This window comes from Halichoeres trimaculatus, unplaced genomic scaffold, assembly GCF_033239565.1.
Source record: "Halichoeres trimaculatus isolate MK-OKI-2021-1 unplaced genomic scaffold, fHalTri1.1 fHalTri1_scaffold_1, whole genome shotgun sequence".
Classification (NCBI taxonomy): domain Eukaryota; kingdom Metazoa; phylum Chordata; class Actinopteri; order Labriformes; family Labridae; genus Halichoeres; species Halichoeres trimaculatus.
This window is the reverse complement of record NW_027437179.1, coordinates 42,094,342-42,113,798: the sequence shown is the minus strand read 5'-3', so window position 1 is coordinate 42,113,798 and position 19,457 is coordinate 42,094,342. Positions and strand designations below refer to the sequence as shown.

The window sequence follows — 19,457 nt, the reverse complement described above, 5'->3', positions numbered from 1 at the left end:
TAGTTAAAGTTTCATGTCAATATGTAAGAATTTTAAAATATTTTTCCAAAAAGTATCCCGTCTTGTCTGTCCTTTGGTTGTTTTTTCTATAATCATGAATGCTGCTGGTTATCAATGTTGTACTGAACTTTTTTAATGTTGTATCGATGAAATTTCTGTATTCTTGATGTATCCGTAAAGAATTAACCAATCTGATAAAACATATTCAGTAAAACACTGTGGCAGCTTCAAAATAATTTATACCTTTTTAAAATCTCTTTCTGTTGATATTTTAGTAGGATTAACTTTTCCAAATTTCCAAGTGGAGCCAGATGCAGCCACAGCCATGTTTACTTCTGATTTCCTGTGACTTTCTCTCACCCAGCACTTATTCCACACTAAAAATCAACCAACCAACTGCTGTTTCTAGAGAGCAGACATGAACGCATGTTGAATTCAAGGCAAACTGGAAAAACAGAACAAACTGCGTCCCGTGTTGATTTAAAACGGGACACAGCATTTAAGTGGGGACGATCCCGTATTTTACGAGACGGGTGGCAACCCCAGTGTCGCCCTAATCTGACATCAGTTTATCATCACTTTGTAAAAATGTGTTCGCTTTGGAGGAGAAGAAACAGTCGCTCTGACTACGACAGCCAGCAAGAGGCTAGGTTGATGACGTAGCACAGATCGAATGGCGTCTCGTTTCTAAGAGACGTGTTTCTACCTCTTTCCCTTGGCCCTTAAAACAGAGGACCAAGGCGAAGGGGAGAGAATGACAGTTGGGATTGGGCCAATGAGCTGTACAGGATGATTAAAGTGACTCGAGAGTGACCTGGTACAGACTGACTTGGTCTGACGATGATCGAGAGAATGACAGTAGCTCTAAGCAATCATCGTGATTTCAACTCGAGCAGGTGACTTTGACGTGTCTTTCGTGACTCGGACCTAGAAATAGTCCATGAGATCAGACCTGGTGACCCCAAAAGGAGCGTAGACTTGGACACGAGTAAAACACGTCCTGAGTCAGACGCAGCTAAGTGACTTATAAAGTGACATGGTAGACTGTACTGACCATGAGTCACTGAGTTTAGACTTGGTGACTCGTGATCGTGGTGATGTAGGCTTTAAGATCCAAACACACGGAACTTGGGTCTCGACTTGGACTCGAGACTCGTCGACTGGACTTGACACTGTGACTGGTTATATTTCATGCTTTAAGCCTCTATGGGTGCCCACGTGTCGTAGCCTCAGGAGTTAGCGTAGCAGCCGTTCAAACACTAGAATAAAGCAGGTCAGGCTAACGGGACAGAAGATCAGCGAGTGTTCCAGAAACATCCTCAAACCGTTCCTCGGAGCAGGACGGAGATACTTCAGGTTTCTGAGATGTTATTTCAGTCACTGTGTGTCACTCAGACATTTAACATGATGCAGCATTTTTAACATGATAGTCGCCACCTCCAAGAGGACTTCTTAAAGTGCCAGAACCTTACTTTCATAGTCGCTACGGGCTGTTTCACCACGCCCACACAGCAGCTGACTTCCTGTGAGGAAATCAAATCCTTCAAGCTGAGATCTGTGGCACTAAAGACTGACTTTAAGTTGTTACTGGTCAGATTTGTCTCAGAGGAAAACGGGCGCTGTGTGAACGTGGCGAACAGACTCAGAGGAGAAGCTGAGAGGAGTCAGACGTCAGGGTGAACACAGACCATCTCTGCGGGTCAGAGACCTTCAGGAAGCTTCTTTAAGCTCACTTCAAACCAACAAGGGGTTGGTCAGTTTTATCCTGTTCACACAGAGTCATCACTTTAAGAGTAAAACAAAGAAAAACTGAGTTTATGTTCAGAACTAAAGGTGATGTTTGCTACCTGCGACTCTCTAAACCCTCTGATGGTGTCAGGATTTTTCCTCAAGTGTTTTTATTTTTCTTTGGACATGAAAGAAAAGTTTTTCATGTTTTGGTTCATAAAGTTTCAGAGATGTCCTCTCCAATGAACATGCAGACTGAGCTTTCACGTCAAAATGAATTAAACTGCGTTAAAACCTTTGGACATATTTTCACACATTTTAACTTTTATAGTTTAAAGTTGATCAGTGGTTTAACTGAGAATGGGTGAGTACTGGTACCAGTGTCGGGCCGACTCTAGTCTTTTTCAAAGTATTGGTGCTCACGAAGGCTGTTGATACAAGCAGCCGATAATCAAGGGAAAAAAAAAACGTCATGTCGAGTGAGTTAATCCTCCTCACCAGTAGCTGGCACCACATTTCTGTGGTTTGACACCACGGCAAATACGCACCAGGTCCTGTTCAGGCCATAGACTGTACATAAAGTGGACATTGTGGCTCCGCCATTTACCATTGTACGGTTTTAAAGCTGAAATTAATAAAAAATAAAAATAATATTTTTTTTCTATCGAGAGTCTAATCACTTCTTGACTCTACCTCCCAAAATATTTTATGATCTCCGAAAAAAATACACAAGAACGTCAGCTGTCAATCATTGTTAAACATGACGTAAAACCTCATTTTTAACCTCTTATAACTAATGAAAATGAAACTTTTCAGAAAGAAGAGGACTTGGATACAAGACAGCCAAATGATATCTTCAAATCACCACAACAATCAGACGTGAGAAACATTTCTACCAGGTGTACTAATTTTTTAAAGTTTGACCACAGCCCATCTGGAATGACTGGAGAGATGGATTCTTTGACCTTTACTGCAGCCAGCCACCAGGGGGAGCAGCTTTTGTGGAGACCTCACTTCAAGCCGAGCAAGATGACGTCCATTTTTTTTTACAGTCTATGGTTTAGACAACATGAATAGACCGAGGAGAGTTAACAGCTAAACTGTTTTACTTCTCACTTCAGTTTATTTATCTAAAAGAAAAAATGTAAAAACAAATAAAAAGTTGTTTGTGTTTTATTTTGGACTTCATGGATGCTGTGTGTTCAAAATGACAAGTCACTAGCTGCTCGCTGATGTTTCCATTACCACTTAATTCGAGCACAACTTGAGTAAACAAAATGCAACATCTGTACGGACGCTGCACTCATAATGAGTTGATTCATAACTGTTTGTGTTTTTATTGTGGAGAAGAGGGAGGTGCGTTGCTATGACAACATGACTTTTTTAGCGAAAAAGGTGTTTCCAGTGCAGTTTTGGGATAAACATCAATAACGAAACTTATGGAAAATCACCTAATAAGAAACTTTTGATCCAGATTACAGGGGATTTAAAAAATTTAGTGTTTCTATAAAATTTTTAATTGCAATATTTAGGTTTTGCACACTTCTAGGTGTAATGAAAACGCAGCTACTGTTAATTTAAATTTGAGGTGTCAAAACTACTAGCAGTATTAGTACTCAGTATTACTGAGTGCTGAAGAGGAAGTACTCGTACTAATAGCGGTCTGAAAAAACCTGGTATCAAACATTACTCATTTTAAATCGCTGTAACTTTCTAAACAAAGTTAAAGATTTGAAGATTTTTCTCTTTTTTTCATGTCCTGAGAAAAATAAAAACTGTCTAGGAAAAATCTGGACACAGTCTGGTCTGCAGTTAGGGTCAACAGACAGGGTTCAGACTCTTCTACATGTTTGACTGATTGAAATAAGGAAATGAGAATAATTCTGCTTCTTAACGAGTGAACAGAGAGTGTCAGGTTTGACTCCCTACAGATGAAGCTTAAGGCACACTGATCTGACTCACAGAGCGTCTGATTCGTCTCTGACTGCGGCGTGAAGGTGTCTCCGCCCTGACGTGACGAACTCCTCCAGCTTCACCTGATGAAACAAAACAACCCTTCATTTTTCTTCTCCTCTTTCATCCCTCCATCATCTGTCCTCCATGAACCGTCTCCTCCTCATCCTCTGGCTCCATCAGAGGTGTGTGTCCTGCTCCTCTTCGTCGTCGTCAGTCGCCGCTTGATTCACAAACACCTGAAAAACACAAACACAAACAAACGTTGGAGACGCTTCACGCTGCCAGGACTCATCAGGGTTTACATCTCAGCCAATCACCTGCCAGCGCTTGCTGTCCTCCCCGCCTCCTTCCCCTCCCCCTGCGAGGCCGTTGGCGCTCGGTTTCTTCTCCTGCATCTCCGGCTGGCTGTCATTGGCCACGTCCAGCGTGGGGTTGTCGTGGCAACCGTTCTCCACGAAGTGAAGCTCCTCAGCGCGGAACTGAGGCAGAAACATACCAACGCTGTTAACCTTAACTCTGCGTGACACGTGTGTGTGTGTGTGTGTGTGTGTGTGTGTGTGTGTGTGTGTGTGTGTGTGTGTGTGTGTGTGTGTGTGTGTGTGTGTGTATGGGCTCACGTTGGTCTTGGTGGCAGGCAGTCGTCTCTGCCAGCAGATGTAGATGAAGCCGGACGTGATGATGACCATACACACCGAGCCGATGATCACCAGGACCACAAACAGCTTCCCGTAGTCGCTGCGCGTCTGCCGCGGCCGAGACTGACAGCTGCCGGGGGCGCTGTAGTTCTGGATCCCCACCTAGACACACACACATACACACACACACACACACACACACACACACACACCTGTAACGTACTGAAAGATGTGTGAGAGGACGTTTCTGATGAGGCCCAAAGTTGAGGAGAGATCACCTTATTCAGACTCTTCCTGATCTGTCCCAGCATATCCAGCACATCTTTGGTCTCTATCACTCCTGGAGGAAACACACACACACACACACACACACACACACACACACACACACACACACACACACACACACACACACACGAAACAACATCAACACACTCCTAAAACTCTGTTCCTGTGCAGAGGTTTTGAAGTTACTCAAACTTTATTTTTGTACGAATGACAGAGAAACTCAGTGTGTGTGTGTGTGTGTGTGTTTTGGTGTGTGTGTGTGTGTGTGTGTGTGTGTGTGTGTGCACCTCGCTCAGACGCCACGTTCATCAGCAGCTGGTGTTGCTGGTGCGTTGGCTTGCTTAGGTAAAGTACCCATGATCCCTCGGGGCTGTTCATCCTGCGTGCAAACACTCGCTCCAAGATCCTCAACAAGCGGACGCCCTGCTCCACACGAAACTCCTCCTGTCACACATACACACACCAAAACACACACACACACACACACAAACTTATAATTACAAGTTTTCCACGTTGCACAAACAGCTTATTCCTTGTCGTCATGGAAACATGTCTATCTGCAGACAGGGGGCGCTGCTCGGACCTGAAAAGCTCGTCTCCTCTTCCCCCAGAAACTGTTTAAATTTTTCTCTTGCTCGGATATTAGAAGAGTTACGGTAATGAGAGCAGCTTGCATCACTTACACAAGGATTCACTACCGTAATACCTCAGATATCTCTGAATCACGTCACTTCTCCTGTTTGTACTTACACAGTTGAGGTTCTGGGTCAGGTTCAGGACCACGTAGCCCCGCCCAGCCAGCTCGCTCCAGTCCAAACACACCACCTGAGACAGGTACAGCATTATTTAATTTATCTGTAACACCTGAGGCAGTCTCTTCCATAAATCCCCAAACGTACCGGTAATGAGACCTCAGCGACCGTGGGGGTCGTGGTCCTCTCTGCCCAATCCCAGGGCGTGTGGGCGGAGTCAGCGGTACTAGATGGATCAGTGGTCAGAGGGAGGATGGGTTTGATTCCTGTCTCCTCGTAGCGTCTCCACTCCTCCTCCTCCAACTCGTCTCCTTTGTCTTTGGGTCCGATCCCTGGAGAAGGAGTCGACACAGTGTAAAATCAGTGTGTATCATGAGTGCTCTCTGCTGGAGCCCCCACAGACATGCAGGGTGCACCCAAAGACTGTAAGGTGGAAGTAAGGCCACCACACTGCTCCCCCTGGTGGCTGGCTGCAGTATAGGTCAAAAATGCTGTCTCCCCAGTCATTCCAGATGGGCTGTGGTCAAACTTCAAAAAATGATTACACCTGGTAGAAATGTTTCTCACGTCTGATTGTTGTAGTGATTTGAAGATATCATTTGGCTGTCTTGTATTCAAGTCCTTTTTTTTCTGGAAATTTTCGTTTTCATTAGTTATAAGAGGTTAAAACCGAGGTTTATGTCACGTTTAACAATGATTAACAGCTGCCTTTCTTGGGATTTTTTTTCGGGGATTGTAAAATATGCCTTGAGGTAAAGACAAGAAGTGATTAGACTCTTGAAAGAAAAAAATATATATATTTTTTTCACCAGGCTCCACTCAGATTCTCTCTGAGTCCCTCACAGACTCTGGCTGCACAATGGCGGCGCCTCCAACTGGGGTACTATGGCTTCAAAACCATGGATGCACCGATCTGATCCTGGTATCGGGTATCGCCGCCCCTAAAAGCTGGATCGGGTATCGGTGGGAAAGGATCAGTCCAAACTTCACACTAAGGCTAAACTGTTTGAAAGGCGCTTAGAAATTAAAATGTATCATTATTAATGATTTAGTCAACAAGGTATACGATTTTACAATCAAATTGTCATTTCTATAAATTCTGAAGCATTTTTTTAAACCAAACTGCTGTTAAACATTTGAACACTTATAGATAAATAAATATTAACTTCAGTAATTCCACATGTTCTCATTTTTGTCTTTTACTCAAAACATTACCGGTCTTATCCCACAGTAGAGCATGCACTGCCTTAACACTGGTATCAGAACTGGTATCTGGTATTAAGACCAGAGAAGATGGATCAGTACATCTCTATTACAAACAACAATGGTAAACAGCGAAGCCACACTGTCCCCTCTATATACAGTCTATGGGTGCGCCCCATGTTGTGCTGATATTAAAAAAAACCTGTAAAACTGAATTAAACTCAGTTTCCTCTCTGACAGTTTTGTTTGGGAAACTCTCTGAATCCATCATTGAACTAGGGATGGGTACCTTTCATATTTGAAACAATACGGTACAGATGCCCTTAGGGATGGGTACCTTTCACATTTGTAACAATACTGTACAGATGCCTTTAGGGATGGGTACCTTTCATATTTGAAATGATACGGTACAGATGCCCTTTTGGATGGTTATCTTTCACATTTGAAACAATACGGTACAGATGCCCTTTTTGGATGGTAACCCTTAAATTGGAAACAATACGGTACAGATGCCCTTAGGGATGGGTACCTTTCATTTTTGAAACAATACGGTACAGATGCCCTTTAGGGATGGGTACCTTTCATATTTGAAACAATATGGTACAGATGCCCCAAGGGATGGGTACTTTTAACATTTGTAACAATATGGTACAGATGCCCTTAGGGATGGGTACCTTTCACATTTGAAACAATACAGTACAGATGCCTCTAGGGATGGGTACCTTTCATATTTGAAACAACACGGCACAGATGCCCTTAGGGTTGGGTACCTTTCATATTTGTAACAATATGGTACGGATGCCCTTTAGGGATGGGTACCTTTCACATTTGGAAATACGGTACAGATGCCCTTAGGGATGGGTACCTTTCATATTTGAAACAATACGGTACAGATGCTCGTAGGGATGGGTACCTTTCATATTTGAAACAATACGGTACAGAAGCCCTCAGGGATGGGTACCTTTCATATTTGAAACAATACGGTACAGAAGCCCTTAGGGATGGGTACCTTTCACATTTGAAACAATACGGTACAGATGCCCTTAAAGATGGGTACCTTTCATATTTGAAACAATACGGTACAGATGCTCGTAGGGATATGTACCTTTCATATTTGAAACAATACGGTACAGATGCTCGTAGGGATGGCTGTTCTTTTATAGGCACCAACCAAATTCTGTCTGTTGTACTGAGTTAAATCAACTATCACGCAAAATCAAATGGGACCATGTTTTGGTACCTAAACCCATACTTGTGACTGTGAGGGAGTGGAGGAGTAGGAGATTTTCCACGCTGAACATGAAAGCAACATTACAAGTTAAATTATTGAGAAAAAAGTGGTAAATTGAAGAACTATTATTTAATAAATGAATATTTATTACCACATAAACACACAAAAGTACCAAATATTGGTATCGTTGGGCTCAGATGCTTATTGCCAGGTACCAGGCATCTGTACCGTAACATTTCAAACGTGAAAGGTACCCATCTCTTCCTTAGATACACACATGTATTGATTCTATGTGTTTTGGTCAGCCTGCTGCATGATATGTTTGATTAACTGGAGCTTCTTCAATGAAAATATGATTAATTGACCTTAATTAGAGAAACTCTTCCCACTAACAGCTTGTTTTTTTAGACACGTTTGTTTTTCTGAGGATTAAACCAAACAGATGTGTTTGGTGAACTTGTTGCTGTGTTTTTACAGCAGACTGAACCTCGGTGGTCGGTTTTAAAACTTAAAATGTAATCCCATGAATAAATGTGAAGATAGGAGATGTTTTGTCTTTGTAAAGAAATATTGATGCTGCGATTTAAAATCTGTCAAAGAAAGAGAAAAGCTCCAGTTAGCCACCGTTAGCATTGGTTAGCTTTGCTGAGCTGTAACGTCATGATATAAAATCATAAATTGTGACAGATTAGATCAAAAAGCCGTCTCACTGCTGGTTCTGTGCTCCTCCTCCTCCTCCTCCTCCTCCTCCTCCTCCTCCTCCTCCTCCTCCACGCTGGGCTGCAGAGGCTCTCTGCTGGGCGCCAGGCCAACCTCTGGCACTGTGGGATTCTGGGTAAACACGCCTTTGTTTGTCAGGCCTGTTTCTCCCTCTTCCTCCTCCTTCTCCGTCTCCTCCTCCTCGCCGTCTCCTGCAGAGACAGAAGCAGCATCAGTGGACGTGGACCTGGTCTGACCGGTCTCTGAGGGATCAGACTCAGTCACAGGCTAAAATTCAGCTTTGATTTCATTTTGTGCATCTTAGAAATTTATTTTGCATTTTTTTAATTTCACAAAATTTAATCCCCACCCCCTGAGCTCGTCTGATCAGACTCAGTTTGAGCCTCATTCACCGGACGGCTCCAGAAAAACACCTGATTTCAAGAAATGACACCAGACTTCTGCTTAATGTACCTTTAGGGTAAGTCCCCAGCAGCCCAAAGTCGGTCCCCGTGTCGGTCTCAGGAGTGCTGGTCCCTGTAGGGTCCCCCTCGGCTCCAGGTGATGGTGTGGGAACGGTTGTAGTGATGGAGGACTGAAGGACGCCGTAGCCGCTGGAGTGACCGTCGTCCTCCTTCTCCGCCCCCCACAGCTCCCTCTGCAGGGGACCCACCTGGACCACACATCAGGGGGAGACCAGAGAGCTCAGTTTGGACCAGGAACTAAACTTTTAGAGGTCTAACACTGACCAGAGTCCAGTTTGAGGATCTAACAGCTCAGATTGAGATCAGGACTTCTGAAGTCTGAAGGATCAGATTAACTGGGACTACAGAGGCTGAAAGGATCCAGATCAGACTACATCAGGATCCTGATTCATAAAAAGTCTGAAGTCATGATTTTTCATCCGTCTCCAGAACCAGGACTCGTTTTCTGAACAGGGTTTAGTTTGACTCTTTATAAACCAACGTCTCATCATCTGATCCTCTAATGAGACGATCATAAAACCTCTTCAGAAAAATAAGAATTAACAGTTTGGGAAGTGTTTCTGTCCTCTGTCCTCACCTCCAGGACTGAAGGAGCCCGCTGCTCCTGCAGACCAGGATCCTGCAGACCAGGATCCTGCTCCTCAGCTGGAGAGGAGACGTCGGGCTCTTTGGAGCTGGAGAGGTGCAGAGACGGACTGTAGCCTGAGGAGACGCAGAGACAAAGGGACGAGTCAGAAACAGCTGTTAGAGTCTGTGTGCAGCTGACACACACACACACACACACACACACACACACACACACACACACACAGAGTCTAAGATCTTCACTGACCAATCAGAGAGTCCAGATCTGGCGTGGTGTGGTTTCCCTCTAACGCCTCCATCAGCTCGTGGTCCTCCTCATCCTCTCCTCCTCTGTCTCTCTCCTCCTCGTCCTCGCCTCCTCGTCTCTCCCGCTCCTCTCCCCCCTCCTCCCCTCGGTCTCGGTCTCTGTCCTCGGTGTCCGTCCCGTAAAAGCCTGAGGCCTCCTGAGAGGAGTCTCCAGCTCCTGGTCCTCCTCCGAGCTCCTTCTCCGTGTCCTGAGGGACGACCAGGTGGACCATACGCTGAGAGGAGAGACGCCATCATGGAGGTTAGAAACATTAAAGTGGTCGGGCTGTGTACCCTCCAAACGCAGATTTTCCTGAGGGGTATGACAGATTTCCCAGAAAGTCTTGCAAGACCAGCATTACCAGAAAGAAGCTGAATAAAGTTTTAAAATGTAAGAAAAGCCCTTCATTGTCTATTTTAACGTTGTTTCAATGTGTAGTGGTCATTTTCCTCGTAAAAAGCCGCCCGAAAGAAATCACTTGTAGTCGAGGAACCTGATTTAACTTCAGCAGCCTCGCTGCTGTTATTCAGGTACATTGACAGCGTTAAGGGATACAACAAACAGGAATGTCATACACAAATCAAATATGATGTTAGCATTCGCCTGTCAGCCCCAACCTCCAGAGGTCACATGACCTCCCCTGACATCATCAGCGCGTCCAGGTGAAGCTGACGTTTATGAAAGGAACAATTCTCCTTCAGACACAAACTTTGCTAGGCACCGCCCTGTTGGCTATGGCTGCCTCTTGCAGCAGCTCTCTCTTCTTTGTCCGTTTCTTGTAATTTTTTCATCTTTTTTTCGTCATCTTTGTATTTGGAGTGGATCATTACTTTGAGTGGCTCATTTGTTGGTCGTGGACACCAAACTTTTTGTGTCTTCAGTGATATTTTTACTACTTTTTTCTCCTGTGTTTGTCTGGAGATCCTACATGTAACCATGGCTGCATTGTTTACAATTGAACTCAGCTGTTAGCAGCCTGTAGCATGTCAATGCTAACTGGTGCTAGGCCAGATGTTTCCCACAAGGTGAGGAGAAGGAGGTGAGGACGACGTGCTGGTTCTCAGGTGTGAGCTAAGAAGTGACGACATGGACCTGTCCTTCCATCCATCGTTATTGGGAACGTAAGGTCTATCTCCAATAAGATAGACGAGCTAGCTGTGCTAACCCAGCAACAGAGGGAATACCAGAAGGCAGAGTAGCATCGTGCTATTCACAGACATGGCTAACAGAGCTAACAGCAGACACCAAAGCCACATTGGAGGAGCTTCACCTGCTGTGAGCAGACAGGATCCAGGAGACAGAGACTGAACAGACTGCTGAAGAAGCTCAGTCCTGGACCCTGTGGAGGTGGAGGCTGGCTGACTGGACAATGATGGACAAGCTGTCAGCATCTATTTTCTTATGGAGCTTTTTACACTTTCTATACACTTTCTTACTTTGGTTTTCTTGATTGCTGCTGTGACTTCAATTTGGTTGTACTTGTTACAATGACAATAATGTTCTATTCTTTATCTCCTCACCTCCATCTCGTCCTCCACATCCAGGTTTTCATCCACGTTGGTCCTGGTCCTGGACCTGGTCCTGCTGGGACCCTGAGGGTTTACCTGGGTGGAGTTAGTGCTGGCTTCCATCTTGCCCTGGGAGCGGGACGTCTCGTGGACCTCGGGCCAGCCCATGTCATGGACCAGGTGAGGCTGGACCCGGACTAACTCGGGGGCCGAGTGGCGTCTGGTCCGGAGTAACTCCTGGAGGATGTGGTTCTGGGCCGGGACTTCATCCTGGAACAGACGGGCCACCGGAGAACTGAGGGGGATGACCCGCTGAGAAGAGCCGGACCTGAGGGCCCCACAGGGGGTCAGGAGAGCTACAGGGGAGACAGAGAAACCACTTTTCTCAAGAACAAGAAAACAAACAGAAAACAAAAAAACAACAGGGCTCAGAACGAGACCAAAAACTAGATCCGGGACCTGATCAGGTCTGCTTCTAAACCCATCACTCTTCACACCTGAGATCAGAGTAGTGTTGCTTTAGTCAATGAAAATTATGACTAAATATCAACGTCAACGAACCTTTATCATGTGACGAAAACAGGAGGAGACGGGACGTGAATGGTGGTCATGTGACTAAAACTATAATCAAATATATAATGTTATATTGTTGACGAATAAAAACGGGACTAAATGTGGTTTACAAGATGAAAACTCTGCTAATATACGTTTTCATTTTCCTTAACCAAAACGAGATGGGACGTAATGTCATTGCGTTATTTAGTATCACTTTTATCTTGTATTATTTCCATTTCCTGGGTCGCAGTTCAGCGGCTGTTTCAAATCAGAGCATCTAACGTGTCTGGAATTGAACGTATTCTTGAGTCTATAAGGTAACAATAATATAATTATAAGATATCCATGTTTGACTTGTGAAATGGATGACTTAGAGAAAATTTTGGTTACATCTACTCCAGAGTACTTGTACTAAATTAAGTGGGTTAAAGGATAAGTTTGGTTTATACAGCTTTTACATTGTTTATAGAATGAAGTAGAACAAAATACTCACCCAGAAGGTTTTCCTGATCCAAGCAGTGCTTCGGGAGATATTTAGATCCAAAATCGTGCAGCGGACGTCCGTATAATGGGATCCATCGGGGCATAGACAGCGCCGCTCCTAAAACTGCATTAATCGTCCAAAAACTCGTGTTTTTCACCAATATTCCATCATGGTCCGCTCCGGGTTAGTCCTCTGCTGCAGTCTGTGTCACTCCAGACAGCGCTGTGTGGCTGTACTGACCTCTGAACTCACGAAGACTTTGTTTACGTTTGCCCCTCAAAGAAAGGAGTACTGCGCATGCACGGAGGGCAAACGTAAACAAAGTCAGTACAGCCGCACAGCGCTGTCTGGAGTGACACAGACTGCAGCAGAGGACTAACCAGGAGCGGACAATGATGGAATATTGGTGAAAAACACGAGATTTTGGACAACTAATGCAGTTTTAGGAGCGGTGCTGTCTCTGCCCCGATGGATCCCATTATACGGACGTCCGCTGCACGATTTTGGATCTAAATATCTCCCGAAGCACTGCTTGGATCAGGAAAACCTTCTGGGTGAGTATTTTGTTCTACTTCCTTCTATAAACAATGTAAAAGCTGTATGCATTGCTCAAAAGAGAGAAAATTAAAGTACAATCTTCATTGACTAAAACTAGACTAGAATAATCATGGATAATTCTGACTACAATGAGACTAAAATGCTCAGACTTTTAGTCAACTGAAACTTGACTTGACTAAAAGGAGTATAAATGTGACTAAAACTCATAAAACTAAAGTAATAGTTTGACACAAAGACTAGACCAAAACTAAAATGAAAACAGGTCACCAAAAACAACACCAGATCAGAGCTTCCTGCTGTGTGCTTTTCAAAATAAGAGCTTTGATCTGCTGCTGCTCCTCCAGTCCCTCTTTCAGGGGGATCTGACTTCCTGTCCTCCTCCTCCTGCTCCTGTCTCAGCCCCAGTCCCTCCATCTGTCTCTAATCCTGGTATCTGGTCCGGAGTCAGACCCCCTCCTGGTCTCAGTCACCTCCCCTGCTGTGCTTCCTGTCTGAGTTCACAGATGGTCGTCTGACCTCTGAGTCTGACTGAACAGATTACATCACAGCTGACACGTCTGGAGCGTGTCTCTGACACTTGTAGAAAGCCCCGCCCCCTTTTTATCCCAAACTGTTAATCTCACCAACTTTAAACCAGCTTCAATATCAGCAGCTTTTATTTTGAAGGATCAGACGTGATCCATTCAGTTGTGTTTACGTGTTTCTCTGTGTTTCTGCACACGGCCTCTAGTGGACACTCAGGGAACTGCAGCTTTAAGGCTGCTGTTTGAGTTTTACCTGATGTGTTTCTCACTCCGGTTAAACTTCTTCCTCTTCCTCTTCTTTGCATTATTTCCGTTGTAAAACGTACGTAGCTTAGCATGACTTAGCATCTTTTTGTCCTTGTATTGATTTTTATTTTCTGCAAACACTCTGCAGAGAATTAATCCAAACACAGCTCAACTGATGAATGGCGCTTTAATCTGCTGGATTAAGCTTTTATCATTCATTTTACAGCATGGCGTGAAACAACAGATCTGGGAGCGCCTGTTCCCCCGCTCCGCTCCACGCCGACCTTCAACGCGCCCGTCTGCTGCAGCGTAATTAACTTCACAAACTCCTCCACAGTCTATGGATCCGCGGGGACGGAGCGGTTTGTGTTATCAGCTCCACACAGACAGACAGACAGACTCCCCGCTGAGCTGGACCGGCAGGATCAGCAGGGCGGAGGCCACACCACGGCACGCCACAGCACGCCACAGCACGCCACAGCACGCCACAGCACGCCACGGGGGAGAGAGTTCATCAGACCTGCTGCAGATTAAAGAAGCAGGAGGGAAACTTTCCTTATCTACTTTAAAAAGAGTCTCAGAGTTAAAGAGCAGACCTGGAGCTAAAGTGGATTATAATCTGGAGGACTCCTCTGAGACCAGAAACCTGATCCAGTTCCTCAAACGCTCTCAACTCTGAGGCCCAAAGGTTTAACTCCATCAGTAAACGTCTGTGACTCGACACGCTCGGGGTCTGACGATGACAGGATGGCGGTTTATCTGTCCCTCATCCCTCACAGAGGCTCTCAGAGCTGAGCCATAGCGCCCCCTACAGGACAAACCTCCACCTCTCAAACCCCGCAGAGAGCTCAGCTGGACTCCAAATCATCAGACTCAGTTAAAGTTTCACTGATCTTCATTCAAACTTCTTTAACCCTGAGAGACACCAGTTTCTGTCTGATGACTCATCCTGCAGCGAGCACGCCAAAACGAGTCCTGTTTGATGTGATTTACGACCATCAGAGCGCCACGGAGACTCTGGTGAGCTCACACACTGACGTACGAGCTGTTTGTTTGGATATCAGGTCACTGAGACCAACGCACAAACCTCCAACTCTGAAACCGTGAGTGGACATGTGGCAAACTGCAGTTCCTGGAGTGTCCACTAGAGGCTGTCTGCAGAAACCTTATACACATACGTTACACAGACTTTCCTTTTTACTCAGTTTTCTCAGTTTTCTTGAAGAAGTCCTTGAGGCGGGAACTGTCATTTTGACGGACGGGGTCATAAAAAGTCAGTTTCAATTTTAAAATTGAGAATGAGACGGATAAAACATATTTTGAGCATATCATCACAAAAGCGACTCAAATACAACTTGTAACATTAACGATGCAGGGTAGTTACATTGCTTTTTGGGCAAAAACAGAAAAATAATAGACAAATAATCAAAAATAAGAATGATAGTAACGACCCTGCTGTCTAGAGCAGAAAAAATAACATAGTTTAGACTTTGGGAGGTTTAAACTTCACTAAACGCTTCTGAGCATGCTCAGTCGTTTCTGTCTCTAGTTTTAGTCTCCATGCAGGATTTTAGGGGGGAGGGGGTTTCCTCTTCTGGCACTCATCACACCCTCAGATCAGCTTAAAGATGACACAGACCCTCCCCCAAATCCCCCTTCACCCCTCACCCAGACCGCAAGTCCTCCTGAACCCCTGAGAGTCCTCGCTACAGACCTGGATTCAGACCCAGAGACCAGAACGTGAAACGAGAGCCTGAGTTTGTGCTGCTGCTGCTCGTAGTGATAACAATCTGTGAACTCAATCAGAGATGAATTATTTATCACACGAGTCCGTGAACTGAAATGATTCAGCAGCTTCTTCACACCTGACTCACAGGACGAGGAAAAACCAGCACACGTCGTACTTCCTGTCTCAGACCTGCAGACCGGATCCACGTCCCAGTTTGATGCTAAATGCATTTATTTTCCTTAGATTGATCAGAAACATTCCCATGTTTAATATTCCTGCAGACAGACAAACATCAGCTCACACTAATTTACTCTACTCAGGACGAGATGTTGAAGGATTTTTGAAGAAGAGTGGATCACGTTAAACGAATGGTTTGACAACAATTAGTTATTATTAAATGATAATAAAACAAAATGAATGGTGTGTGGTGGTGATGGGACTGAGTCTGTAAGAAATTTTAGGTCATAGTTGGAAGCCAAATATAGAGTATAAAAAAGAAATTATCTAAATCTATTAGTTTTATTTACAAAAAAAAGCCGTATGTTGAATAAGAAATGTTTGAACATAATGCCATATATGTCATATTGTGTTGAGTTTTGGGAAACTAGAGTCTCACAACTTAAAATTCCTAGATATTGTAAACTTAAAAATATTTTTAAAAAATACTATTTTAAGCCAAGAATAAAAGTCCAACCAACTGTTATATTTTTAATTTTTTAATAAAGAGAAAAAAATGTATAATTTAAGGGAGTTTGTGTTTTTGAAATGGGTAAAGTGAAAACAAATGTTTAACACAGATGTGTTTCTTTTTTTTGGAGGTAAATTATGGAGCAGGCTTAGCGATGACTTAAAATTATGTATAACTCTGTTAAGTTAAAAAAAAAAAAAAAACATTAAAAAGTAAAATATTTAAAGATTACAATAAAAATGACTGAATGTCAAATGTTTAAGAAGAATAATTCAGACCTTAAATATAAAGCACTTACAGATATTTTGGAAAATTACCTAATTCCTATTTTCTAATGTACCTAGGCTAAAATAACACATTTTCTTTTTTTTTTTTAATTATCTTTATTTTATTTTAATTAATTAAATTAAATTATTTCATAGGTGTCCATTCAGGGTCTAAATTCAAATTTTTCAAATTTTTTATGTCATTTTTTTTTTATTTAAAACATGTAACAAAGAATTATTTAGCTTCTCTTTAGACCTAGCAAATCCAAACAGACAGTGACAGGAAAATGATCACCTGACCACTTCACCACCTGTTGAACCGTCTCTCTGTTAGGGTTGTCTTAGTTATTGCCTCTCATTTCCACCTGTTATCTGTTTTTATTTACACAACAGCTTTAAAATTGATTTAAAATCAGTGTCACTTCCTAACTGAAGAAGTGTTATTGACCAAGAGTGACGATTTGAGCAGTGTATTTATTTTCATATAAGTACTAAACAAAACTATACTTTTGGTGAATTCATCAGTAAAACACATTTAATGGTAAAATGAAAAGTAAAAAATATTTCACAGTTTTCCATAATTAAGGATCTAGAGAGTAGAGTCCTTAAACACATTTATCTGAGGTTGAGTTTTCCTATTTTCTCCCCCTATCCGGACAATTTATCCCCCAGGAAAAAGACATTCATCACCTGATTATCAAAGCTGTGAGGATGTAGTTTATCATTCTTAAACAACAAAACATAAAATCATCCTTAAAGAAGAATATTTTATTAAAGTAAGTCCTGCTAAAATATAATAATCATGAAAAATATCAGGACTGGCCTCAAGTTTTATTTTTCCTAAACCCTGACCCCGCACGGTGAGGTTTGTTTTCACGCTCCTTTCTGACGTTTAGAGGAAGAAATGAGCCAAACTCCATCTGCAAACCCCACAGGTGGATTCTGGGATCAGGTTTTGTGAGACCTGCTGATGTGAATCTGGTCTTTAGATGTTTGTTAGTCAAACACCAGGACCTGAGGATGTGGGGTGGTGGAGGTGTGCTGTGCTCCGGCTGATGACTCTGCAGGTTGTGAGCAGAAATGTGGAGTGGATGTAAAAAAGCATCATGGCTCTGTCTCCGTGACGAAGCAGAAACTGCTCAGGATGCAGCTCAGACCAGACCAGCAGCAAAGACCAGACCAGCAGCAAAGACCAGACCAGACCAGCAGCAAAGACCAGATCTCTGCTGGATCTGCTCAGGACGACTCCAGCCTTCATGCCACGGCAAAGTGTGTGAGGGGGAGTGTGTGTCAGACACTGCAGTGTGTGTCTGCTAATTTAAGTGCACTGCGTGCCTCCCACACACTGCCAGCCTGTGAGTGTGTGCGTGTGTGTGTGTGTGTGTGTGTGTATCCACTTTGCAGAATTTAACCTGAATGCTTCACGAGGAAGAGACACCCTGATTCATCATCAAATGACACACACACACACACACACACACACACACACACACACACACACACACACACACACAGAGTTTTAACATGTGATCTTATCTCCTGAAGTCTCCTCTTGTTGTGTTTTTCTGTCTGTTTGATCAGAGTGAATCTCTGTGTAAACATAAACAGATGAACACATGAATCCAAACGTGTGTGTGTGAGTGTGTGTGTGTGTGTGTGTGTGTGTGAGTGTGTGTGAGAGCAGAGAGGACTCACCGATCAGTGTGATGAGGAGCGGGCCCGGCATGTCTGCTGCAGTGCTCAGCATCCTCCTCCTCCTCCTCCTCCTCTGATGAAGATCTCTGGTATTTCCCGCGCTGTGTGTGCTTCAGGAGCACGCGGAGCTCATGGCGGGCTGTGCGGGTCTGAGCGGGATCAGGGCCTGGAGGTCTGGAGGGTCTGGACTCTGTGATTGCGGTTAGTCCAGCTCCTGTCTGCTCTGCTGCAACACCGACGATGCTGAACGAGCTCCAGCAGCTGCTGCTGTCCCCCTGCTGGCCGCTGGGCGGCACTGCGGCGCAGCGCTGCTGCGTTCAGGAGAGGCTCGGAGATTCAAGCTTCATGCGTGCTTCAAAAACACGGACACAGAATCGAAAACAAACCAGTTATAAAAGAGGAGAAAAGAAGGTGGCAACTTAAAACCCTCAATTTAAATAAAACGAAGAGAGTATATTCATTTTGCTTTAAATAATATCTTAAAAACCTTATTTTTAATCCATTGTTTCTAATCTTGTGTTGTTTTTTCTTAAATAATTATAAAAAATCTAGTAATTTTGATTTCTCCTTGACAATCCATGATTTACTTTGATTAAATCTTCACATTCACCTCACTGAACTGTCAGAGCCTGATTTTTATTGCCTCATATTAAAGATTTGAATTTAAATACTGAGATATAAATGCATTTTACGTCAGTGTAAACTTGAAAAAATAAATAAATAAATAAATAAATCTCAATGATATTCATTTACTTTTTTATTTATTTATTTAGGTACCCAAATCTACTTGAACAAACTACCCAAAATGCATTAATAGAGACATTTCAGGGATTCTGAGTCATTCTGCACAGCTGATAAATTAATTCCGTTTCAAATTTTTAATCAGATTAATCATGATGATAGGGTAAATCTGATTGATTTTGATAGCTGTAATTTGATTGTAATTGTGTGTCTTAAAAAATGTTGAAAACTCAGTTGTCATACTTTTTAGATAAAACAAACCCAATTTCTCTCAGAATACTTAGTTTATTATCAATCAAATATTTTAAATCTCATGTTTTTTTTTTCATTAAGCAAAAAAATTCATTAACTTTAAAACTTGTTTTCTCCTTTAATCCATGATTTCCTTTTATCAGATCTGCCTCACTGAACTGTCAGTCAGATTTTTATCACTGTAAATTAAAGATTTGAATTAAAATGAGATAAAAATGCATTTCAAGACACCGTAAACTTGCCAAAAATAAAAATAAATGAAAAATTAAAAAATGTTCTCAATGATATTTATTTTATATTTTTATAAATATTTATTTATTTGGGTATTCAAATCTACTTGGACAAACTGCCCAAAATGTGTTA

The 19,457-nt window shown here is 43.1% G+C and overlaps 1 protein-coding gene across 1 annotated transcript; it reads right to left on the bottom strand.

The window, feature by feature from the left end:
• Positions 1–528: 528 nt before the first annotated feature.
• podxl2 (podocalyxin-like 2) lies at positions 529–18,351 on the bottom strand. Its single transcript, XM_074674883.1, has 13 exons — positions 18,102–18,351; positions 11,369–11,712; positions 9,810–10,083; positions 9,555–9,679; positions 8,967–9,165; positions 8,504–8,704; positions 5,507–5,691; positions 5,358–5,432; positions 4,895–5,051; positions 4,598–4,659; positions 4,302–4,481; positions 4,002–4,163; positions 529–3,920 (listed from the first exon to the last, which is right to left on the bottom strand). The coding sequence occupies exons 1-13, from the start codon at positions 18,151–18,153 to the stop codon at positions 3,861–3,863; spliced, it is 2,076 nt and encodes a 691-aa protein (XP_074530984.1). The 5' UTR covers positions 18,154–18,351; the 3' UTR covers positions 529–3,860.
• Between the last annotated feature and the right edge of the window lie 1,106 nt (positions 18,352–19,457).

Bases quoted from the DNA above. Each gene is read 5' to 3' on its own strand.
- podxl2 (XM_074674883.1), bottom strand. From the start codon at position 18,153: ATGCTGAGCACTGCAGCAGACATGCCGGGCCCGCTCCTCATCACACTG. The intron at 11,713-18,101 runs GTGAGTCCTCTC...TCTCCCCTGTAG, and splicing joins GCTCCTCATCACACTGATCG to CTCTCCTGACCCCCTGTGGG. The intron at 4,660-4,894 runs GTGCACACACAC...TGTTTCCTCCAG, and splicing joins GAACGTGGCGTCTGAGCGAG to GAGTGATAGAGACCAAAGAT.